Raw genomic sequence first — 10,622 nt, forward strand, 5'->3', positions numbered from 1 at the left:
TTGTTTACATTTTGGCAAATTGGCATAATTAAAAGTATGCCTAAATAGCTATTAGCAGTTCCTATATGCAAAGTACTCATGGATATACAGCCAACTATCCCTGAATTACTTTGATACCAAACATGATGATTCTCAGGCAAGTTCTGTAGTTCTGATTTGTGAGTGGATCTAAGGGTCATGTTTGAAAACCTGATATAAAGCTGTGGCACAACTGCCTTCCAAAATATTTCCCTGTATTATGGCCTGTATTATGCAAATGTTAAAATAGTTGGTCTCATATAATGCCATCCAATAAAAGGCCATACTCAAATTGGAATATTAAGTAATCTGATAAAATTAGGCATTTGAAATGTAATCTTCATTGCACAGATCAAAGGGACCTGATTTTAAACCCAATGTTCAACAAATGTTGTAGCATCATGCATGTGCATTGTGTCTACAGCGGCATAAGATGTAAGAGCATCTAAACATGACTGACATAATAACCCTTGTACACAACTCATAACACTGTTTAACTTTTCAAAAAATACGGGGTTTATTGACTTAACTGCAATCAATACTTACAAAAGAGGAAAAAAAAAAACAGGTTTTCATATAAACTCACAGAAATTACTGTAGTGAAAAAAACATGGCTGAAAAAATACATTCAACTGTTTTACTTTCTTTGTGTCAAAATCTGTTCACCTCTTCCAAACACGTGAAGGCAACACAGAACAAGTGACTTTAAAAAAAATGAATCGTCCTCCATTATCAAATATAAAAAGGCAGAGAAGCCTCAGCTACCTGGAATGTATTCAACGAGGCACTTCCAATGGTCAAGAGGGGGCCAAGCAAGTGCATCAAGCATCCAATCAAATTAAAAGAAAACTAAATAAACTTTCCTCAACCCATTTGGTCACAGCTATTGCTTGTAAGAACAGACTGGGTGTAAAAACCATGCTGACAGAAGACATTTCAAGATCTCTTCGAACTCTCATAAACCAGTGATGTGAGAGGTCTTCTAGCACCCCTTTACTTCCACCATCAACCCAAGAGCTGAATCAATGTAATAACAGTTAGCTACTGTTACTGTCAGATTAATGTAAGATGTGAAGGGAAAAACATCAGGAATGAATACAAGCAAATCTAGTTTAGATGGAATTGCAGTCCAATAAGAGGGAGTAAGAAAAAAAAAAGTACAATAAATAATCAAAACGCAAAACATCTTTTTTTGCATTTTTTTTTTGCTTTAAATTAAGTTTCATTTTGACAAAGTGTAGTTGCAGAACAAAAGTCATTGAAGTACAATATATTAAACTGTGAAAAAAGGAAAACTGACAAAAACGTCTTCACAATCTTTAGATTAATATGGAAGATCATAATTTAACATAAAAGAAAATATATTCTATTGTTCATTATCCAGATAAATACAAAACAAAATTAACAAAAAAATGCATATGATCACCAATAAATATGTTCTGATAAGTTAAATAAGCAGTGACAAGCAAACCTTCTGTCTGGAAAGTTTTTTCAAACAATAATAACCGTAATAATAACATTAATAAAAAATAATTATCAAATAAAGAAAGCAAAAGGGATGTATTGAGTACAGAGTGCTCCTCGGAGCAGGTTCTAAAGTGGGGGAGAAGTAAAGTAAAATAGCTTGGAGATCCCATCTTGTCAAGTCGCAGGATGTACAACTGCACCATGGGAATGCTGGAATTCCCCAGATCGGCGAGGATGAAGGGGGGGGGGGGGCAGGGTTGAGAGGTGGGACAAAGTCTTACAGGTTTAATGATCAGTTTGATATCAAGACTTCCTTCCCAAAAAAAGAGCCAGTGACCAGCAACAGGAGGAGAAAAACTCGGGAGAGGGGGGTGGGGGGGGCATAACCAACTTCCAGTTCAAAGTCCTTCCTGCAGACTCACCCAGTCCACAATTACATAAGACGGGGCTTGAGAAGAACCGTGACGGGGGGGGGGGGCAAATGAGAAAGAACCAAAAACAAACAGTAGTCCATTCACCCTAAACACATGCAGAAACCGCCCCAGGCACTTTTTTTTCTTTTTAAAAACTATTCATATCTTTTCAGGGTCTTTATTTTTTTTTTCCTTTTGTCTTAACTCAGTCTGTAAAAACAGCTGCGGTAGATCTACAGTTACATTAGTGAGCACCCTCTAGCTAGCTCAGGGGAAGTGGTATCGTCAGGGGAGGGGGGTGGGTGGGGGGGGGATTGGGGACTAGTGCAATGCACTCCCCTTTCCAAGGCCACTTGTGCTGCTACACATTCAAGAACAAATGAATAAGAAGAAAAAAAAAACAAGTGGCACCTGGCAAAACAGTCAATTCTTGTTCTCATGATTTTCATTGTTCAATTTCCTCTCCTTTTTTGGCACTATGACACATGGCAGGGTACGTTTTAAAACTTGCTGTGCGAATTGACAGGGATGAAATGATAATTTGAGTTGAGAGAGAGAGAGTTCCCTTAAGTGACCACATCCTTACAATGCTAACAAGGAGCTAACACGTTGTCTTGTGTAAGGGAAGATGGGGAAAGCTTCGGAAAGGGGCAGAGGTAGAGGGGAGTGCCGTGTTCTCTTTGTGTCATCGAACTTAAAGTCACTGGTGGATGCGTGCAGTCTAATCATCAGAGATGGAGAGGCGGCTGAAGATGGGAAGGCGGCGGGTGGTGTCCAGCGTGGGGGACTCAGAGCCACTCAGGCTGCCTCCAGAGCTGCTCTGATAGCCCTCTTGGTCTGACAGAGAGTCGGGAGGGCTGGATGGAGACTCGAACATCTGAGGGGACTCCAACATGGGTCTGAAATAGTAAGACGTGCTTGTTGGAGAGGGAGGTGCAGGGGTATTGGGCTCTGTGCCTACAGGACCGGTACTGAGGCTGGGCCCAAACAGGTTGGCCAGCTCCTGGCTGGAGTAGGTGAAGGGGTTACTGCTGGGCCAGTCGGGGACTTCATCAGGGAAGAACATGGGTGGAGGGGTGACCGAGGTGGGGCTGTCTCTCAGCCCAGCTGAGCTGGAGAAGCCTGCGAAGCTGTAGCTGTGCTGAAGTCGAGGCCTGTCCATCTTGTTGGAAGAGTTAAGAGGGGAGCACTGCTGGGGAGGTCCACGGCGCTCCTCAGCATTGTGGATGAAATGGCAGCGAGGCCCGTATGGGCAGAATCCGATGGTGTGGAAGGTGCGGCACAGCTCAGTTTTGTATTTGGGATGGCGGCTCAGGCTGCGCAGTTCATGGATTCCGTGAGCAAACTGGCATTTGTCGCCGTACTTGCAGGAACCGTTCTCCTCAAAAGGCCTGCAAAGCTCCGTCTTGTAACGGCTGGAGTTCACTTGGCTGCCGCCGCTGGTGGGACTGGCAGGGCCCAGGCACTTGTTGAGGAGCCTCTCACCCGTCTCAGAGAAGGAGCGGTCTCGCGGGCGATTCTCCTTGTTGCTGGCGTTGCCAACCCCTGAGATGAGTGAGGAGTGGTCGGCCGTCTTCAGGCTGTTCAGAAACTGGTTCTGGCTGAACTTTGTGCTGCTGACAGAGTGCCGCCGCTGGAACACGCCTCCCACTGAGGGAGATCCCACCGCCTTCCTGTCCAGCAGGGCTCCGGCGGGGCTGGAGATGGGCACATTGGTGCCAGTGCAAGGGACAGACATGGGATGGGGAGCCCCCAGGTTGTTGTTGTAGCTGAGCAGTTTGTTCTGCAGAGACAGAAAGAATACACATGATTAGAATAAGTATTCACCAAGACTGACAGTCAAAGTGGTGCTGATTTTAAAAAGGGAGCTGGTGGGCTACAGAGAGAAAAAAAATCCACAGCCTCCTCTTGCATGGTCTTTTTGGCTCTGACAACATAAGCGGATACAGGCCTATAGAACAGCAGCTGGTTTGGCAAGTTGCCCTGGTTAGGAATGTGTGCCTGTTTAGTAAATGGAGCAGCAGCACATGAGAGGCCAGCGGGCTTCTAGTGGCTACAAAAAGGCTGCATCATTTGAAAGATAATGAAAGTGGCAAAGCATCCTGCTGAATTACAAGTGAAACTGATCTGCGTTTCAATACACTTCCAAACTAGAGGAGATGACGGGTTAGTCACCAATTTACACGAGTATAAAAGCTCCCAGAGAAGAAAACCTAACAACCGCGGGGAAAAGGCGCTGTTTTATATGAAATCTGACCCTGAAAACTATGAAAATGTATGCAAACGAAAAACAGTGCAGTGACGTTAGCTAACCGAAGTGCCGTTACCCTTTTGAAAACAAGTTATTTCCCAACATATATTAACGTTTTACGCGGTTAATCATATAAACAGTTTTATAGGAGCAATTATAGGTAAAAGCCAGACACATCTAGTCAATGATTAGCGAGCATGTGGCTGCTTTGTGAGGAGTATTAAAAGTGGCGCAAAACTGCCCTCATTTAAAGAAAGATGAGTTAACTGAACGTTAACGGCCGTTTGCCCTGGAAACTGCACCGTAGCTGGTAAGCAAAACTTACTTTAAGTGCTATGTAATGTGGCACATGTTGAATATGAAAAAGTTTCCCATTTCAACAACTGTTAACGTCAACGTTAAGTTACCGCCAGGCATCGGCACACTTTAGAGCCGCTCGTTTAACGTAAATAGCGCCTGCGACGACGACACGGCAGGTTAAAAACAAGCAGCCGAATCAAAGCGAAGCGGAAAAACAAATCAAAACAGCAAAAACAAAAACAGCCTCCACACAGGCGCGTCACGGCACAGGGCCGCGGGCATGCAGCTCACCATTCCTCCACAGCTGCTAACTCACCGCTGCTAACAGGCTAACAAGAGCTCACACTGCTAGAAAAGACCAGAGAGGAGAAAAAAGTTTTGAAGCTACCTTGTTCATTACTTCGAAGTCGAAGAAAGGCGACACCACGGCTGTGGTCATCTTTGCAGCGACCAGAATTAACTTAAAAAGTAGTAAAAAAAAAAAAAAAAAAAAACCCAAACAAACTGCTTGTTAGAAAGTTGCGCAGGTCTGCTGAGTTTCTGATTAGCAGGTCCTGTGTATTTTTGACCCAGCAGAACTCCCCCTCTGCCCTGCACCAGCCCCGACATTTGCTTTATAATCCTTTGCAGGAGGAGCCTCCAGCGCTGGGCGTTAACTTTCAGTTAACTTTTTTTTTTTTCTTCCTCTTCTGCGGGGACAAACTTGCAGTGGTTTGTCAGTTTGTTTGAGATTACTACACTGTTGCACGCAGTATGAATACTAAACATACGGCTTTTATTTTTGAGCAACATACAGTGAAAAATAACTATCTCCATAGTAAGCCAGTTTATTAGTTTATCAGGAGAGTAGAGACATTGGTTATACATACAAAATAACTTATTACACTTAGTATACTGTACATGTTCTGTTTATTAACTTTGTTAGTGAAATAGTGTCTTAACTTTAATGTACAAGTAAATATATATATATATCTATATATATATATAACTAAGTTACTATAAGTAGATTTTAAAGTCCAGTGGCAAAATTAGGCTACAACTTTATTTCCTTCCTTTTCGTATGGAAGTCTGGTACTTAAACAGTCTGGAGTTGTTTACTGGGAGGCGCTGCACTATCCTCAGGGTTTCTGCTACCATCCACTACTCTGTAATTAATTTACTCTTAATTGCTGGACTGTAACGTCACTTGTGGGACTTTCCGGTGAATTCAGGCAGCCAGGGCTTTTAACTCTTTCCCGACCACAGTTATTTCCCCATTAAACTCTTCTCGCTCTCTCTCTCTCGCTCTCTCCCTCTCTTTTTTTTTTAACCCTTTCTATTACAGCTCATCTCCTGTTCCTTACCAGCAGGTATAATGCTGCTCTCCTGAGCTGAATATGTGCATGGATCTATGTGTCATTCCATCAGGTAGGCGATAACCTGATACATTACAGTGATCTCACCAGATTCAACCGCAGCCAGTCACAATGATGCTTGCAGCCACATATGAAAGAGCTGGGCTGTGGAGAGTGAAACCTATACAAATCTATTGTGGCCCATCGTCTTCCTCCGTCCCTCCCTCTCGCCCTCTGAATCCATGACAGAGCAGCCATCGGCCATGTGCAGAGTCAATGTCAGGGTTGGGTTGCAATAGAAAAGAGAAGAGGGAAAAGAAAGGCAGGGTTGGGGGAGAAGAAAAGAAGCTGTTAACAACAAAAAAAAATGTCCGGAGTTGGAGGAGGGGATGATGGTGTGAGGGGGTGATTTATGGGGGAGGTTTATTACTACACAGCGCTGCCCCAGGGAGGTGAGAGAAGAGGGAGAGGCAAAACATTCCCTTTTCCCTTCCTCTTCTTTGCCTATACAGAAGCCACACGGGGGGTGGAGAGCTTTGTCTCACTGCTAGCAGCCGTGGAGGAGACAGGGGAAGTTTTTTTTTTGCTCTGAAATGTTGAATTTAGTTGAGATAGAAAAGACCAGAAACAGGGCTTGACTTCTCTTCATTTCATACAAAGTTCTGGTCTGGGCCTGACTCCTTGTTTTCATGAGCCAACCTTTAAGAGCTGCAATGTTATTGTATGCTTTAAGAAAAGTAGATGCAACTTCATGCAATCACTGAGATATTCAGGACCCAGTCAGCGAGGAGTGAGGGTGTGTGTTTTAACATAAAAAGAGTTTTACGAGCCAGGGCTGTGTGGAGTAATCTCCCCCTGGAGTGTTTTCACAGACGGCAGGGTGGGATGACAGACTTGCTGGAAGTCACGTCTGCAGTTCAAAGGCCCTGTCACCGATTGATTAAGTAGATCAGATCGATTGTCTCCTTCTGAGGAATAACTACAGCAGGGAAGTAGGAGGGGAATCACAGCATTTTTCTTTTCAGCGATACATAAGATAACCTCTCGCTGGTGTGAAATGATCTAAAGGACTCATAATGTGTCACACATTAAACAGAGTCCGGGTTTATTTCAGTATAGTAAGTACAGCGGGGGGCTGTGATGTTGGAGCAAATAGCTTCCGTTACAGATTTGAACTCTACAAGGTCAGCAGGGCTCAAAACTCAACAACAAGCCACCGACTCTGATGGAAATGTTCCCGGACCTTGGCCTCAAGAAGCCTCATACACTGCTGTTGTTTACTTTAATACTCTCAGATGTATCGTGCCCGCTTGATATTGTGTGATGCAGTTATCCTTCCAGGTTTAGGAGGAGGCACCTGTTTCCTGCTTAAATGAAAATAAAAAAAAGTCAGGCTGCCCTCTCAGGGGATAGCGTCAGATGCGTTCCTGTTTTAAACATGCAGACAGTAAACGACTACAGACATAATGGTGACACACTGCTTGACTTCTTACTTTTTAGCGTTTTGTTTTGCTAAGAAGTTATGTAAGTGCGTTTATACATGTGGGATCTAGTCTTATAGTGACAAAATTAATTTGCATGAAAAATTAGGCAGGTTTTCTGTATCTTTACTTCATACACAAGCAAAAACATACTTAATACTTTTTATGTCACATTCTTTCCTTTAAATTATGTAAAGATTGGAATGGGATTAGGTGGCATTTTAGGGTGTAGGCTGGGCTCTGCATAAGAATACTTACAAAACAGGATATGCAGTATTCATTCAAAGGTGACATTTGACAGCAATACTGAAAGTTACTGTGAGAAAATTAGGGCTGCAACTAAAGATTGTATTTGATTAATCACAATTATTTTTTTGACTCACTGTTTGGTTTTTCAAATGTCAGAAAATAGTGAAAAATGCCCTTCTGAAAGCCCAAGATGATGCCTTTCAGTGTCTTGTTTTGACAACTAACAGTTCAAAATCCAAATATATTCAATGAATTATCACATGAGGAAGCAGATTCTCACAAATAAAAAGTAGAACTAAACAGTGTTTGGCTCTTTTGCTTGAAAACGATTAGTAGTTGCTGGTTGTTGACTGACTATTAAATAAATGGAATCATTGTTTCAAATATATATGTTTTCCATCACAGCTTATAAAAGTGAAGGGTGTAATATTTATTGCAGAGGGTTTCCTGTCCAATCATTCCACTGACTTCAAAAGTGAAAAACACATAAGGAACAAACTCGATCTCAGCTCTTCAGACAGGATTTTCCACTCACTGTTGACAGAGTCGAGTTGATTTCTGAGGATTTGTGCTCCTCGAGGTCAAGGCTGTCCTCCTTTGGCTCGTAGGCCCTATCAGTCTCTGCTGGGGCTGCAATTAGTCACTTCTCAGCCTCTGCTGGATGGTTTGATTTCTGCCTCCTGTGCTGTCTACTCTAATGACCCCTCCCCAGAAGGGAGGATGGGGATGAGGCTTGAGGTCACTGATAAAGTTTAAGTGGGATGACTGGATGTTAAATTTTTATCTAAGAGAGCAGGAGATGAAAGAAGTCACAGAGAAACACAACAAATTGGGAGTTGTCTGTGGTGACTGTCTGTGACAGCAACAGTTTACTATAGTTCCTCCTCACAGCCAACAGAGGACGTAGTTCTTCCTTTACGCCGTCCTCTTGTTGTGGCATTTCCTATTTACTCCCCTCTCTTTGTGCAGTTTTTTTCTCCATGTCTCCATGTTTGCATAAAGCATAAATGTGGATTATCAGAATTGTTACACCATGAGTGAGAATTTCTAAGATTAGACAAGCAGGTCAGCACAGTCAAACACAGCTCTTTCATTGTGTGGCTTTGAGGCAAATTGGGACTCAGCACAAGCCTGTGTATTGTGTAATCAGCCTTTCCACTGACACACTAACTTACTAGCCTTATATGAAGCAAATAGACTTATCAGCTACAAAACACAAATGCTCACACTAGTTGTGCGGTAATGTCAAGCTGTGCTGCACCACATCCCACTTAGGGCAGCCACAGACTCATTAAACGACGTCTTAAAGGAGAAATAAGTAGTATTTTTACTGCCTCATGGTACATCATGTATATTCTGGGAATTGATAGAGTTGTTGATAAATGCCAGTGACTTAGCTGTTTGCCACATACTCGCATTTATGATTTCTTATAAAGTGAATTTTCCAGCTGAAGTATCTGTTTTGGAAGAAAGAGTCCCCCACACACACTTGCATTTTCAATTACGTATTATGAGCAGCTGTAAATGGAACATCTCCTCTTCATTAGAAATGTGTAAATTACATGAAAGCGTGCAGTGGCAGAAGATCAGATCCTTTACTTAAGTATGTAAAATACTTTCTTACAAGTAAAAGTCCTGAATTCTAAAATAAAAGTACATAGTTTTATCAGCAAATTGTACTTAGGATATATGAAGTAAAAATACTCGATATACAGAAAAATGTTCCTCTTGAGTGTTATATTATCACATATTATATCATTTAATAATTATTAATGTGTAAGAAGCATTTTATTGCTGTAGTTTGTCAAGGTGGAGCTGATTTGAACTATTTTATGTACTGGTAGTTTAACCTATAACCGTGCACCATATCTTATGTTTAAGTTGAAATTAAATGTATATTTCTATGTGAAATCTTGATATACAAAGTACGATAATCAGTACAAAATAAGTATAAAGTAGCATAAAATGGAAATACTCAAGTAAGGTCCAAGTACCTAAAAAGTACAGTTTGCATTTCACCATTGCAAGCATGACTCTCAGTGATGTTTCAGCTCCTATTAAAAGCCATAGATTACTTAACACTTCTATAACTTCCCATTTTTCCCGGCATGTGAGCACATCTTTCGAAACACTGGCAGGACAGCCAATCAGGTCACAGATTGTTGAGAAATCTGCGGTCAAGGGCGGCTAAGTTTGAGCTAAACAGGGTTTGATTTCTTGAATATGTTGTCATGTGTCGGCCCATGTTCGCCGTGACACTTGCGTGGGGTTAGTTTCTGTATACATTCTCTTCCCCACATCCCAATTTGTGTGATCCTGTTCTTGTCTGTATAAGCTTTGACAGCCAGGACACTATGATTGCCTCCTTTCATGTCTCATGGTATGTTTGCCAGATTCATGTGGTCATCTTGCAAGGGTGAAACTAGCCTCAGAGGAAGAGAGTGAGGGAGAGAGAAAGAGGGAGGGAGGAAAATAAGAACTAGCAGCGATTAATTGTCCATAAGAGTAGCCACAGCATTGTTAGTGGTGAACCGCCAGCTGCTCTTGCTGATGTTGTTCCCATGAATCGCTCCAACATGCCCATCCACTCATCTCACACTGGGTGGGATGCGGCATCAATGCGGGGCTTGGCTCATTTGGATAGCTTTGACACGTCACATCATTACAATCACGACCAGAGTTCAAAACAAACACCATCTTGGAAATGAAAGTCTTTGGCCCCATCTGTGCCAATTCGCAGTGAAATAGAAGAAGAATAATGATGTTTTGGTTAAATGCGAGGTCACAAAAATAGCAACAAAACAAGAGAGTGAGGGGTCAGCGTTTAACGGAGATTTACTGTCCAATTCTCTGCTGACACGCTGGTCTCCAGAGGAGAGTTGTATTTAGAACGAAAGGCCAGCTTCCTCCTTTGACTTCCTGACCCGTGCTTCCTGAGGAACAATCTTTCTGTCTGTCCTGAGGGCTCATGGGAAGGGAGAGTTTGGTTTTCCACTCGCGCGACAGGGGTCACAAATGAAGAAGCATAGGTCAAAGCCATCAAGCTATAGAAATGGGACGATGACCACAGCTATATGATACACAATGCAGCACACTCACAGTGCAGAGA

At 42.5% G+C, this 10,622-nt stretch overlaps 1 protein-coding gene across 2 annotated transcripts; it reads right to left on the bottom strand.

The window, feature by feature from the left end:
* Positions 1 to 1,404: 1,404 nt before the first annotated feature.
* Positions 1,405 to 5,004, bottom strand: zfp36l1a (zinc finger protein 36, C3H type-like 1a). 2 transcript variants are annotated; one of them, XM_070920645.1, is made up of 2 exons: positions 4,838 to 5,004; positions 1,405 to 3,681 (listed from the first exon to the last, which is right to left on the bottom strand). In XM_070920645.1, the coding sequence occupies exons 1-2, from the start codon at positions 4,886 to 4,888 to the stop codon at positions 2,620 to 2,622; spliced, it is 1,113 nt and encodes a 370-aa protein (XP_070776746.1). In that variant the 5' UTR covers positions 4,889 to 5,004; the 3' UTR covers positions 1,405 to 2,619. The 2 variants fall into 2 exon arrangements, with proteins under 2 accessions (XP_070776746.1, XP_070776747.1); XM_070920646.1 differs by having other exon boundaries at positions 4,835 to 5,004.
* Between the last annotated feature and the right edge of the window lie 5,618 nt (positions 5,005 to 10,622).

This window comes from Enoplosus armatus, chromosome 15 (genome assembly GCF_043641665.1).
Source record: "Enoplosus armatus isolate fEnoArm2 chromosome 15, fEnoArm2.hap1, whole genome shotgun sequence".
NCBI lineage: Eukaryota > Metazoa > Chordata > Actinopteri > Centrarchiformes > Enoplosidae > Enoplosus > Enoplosus armatus.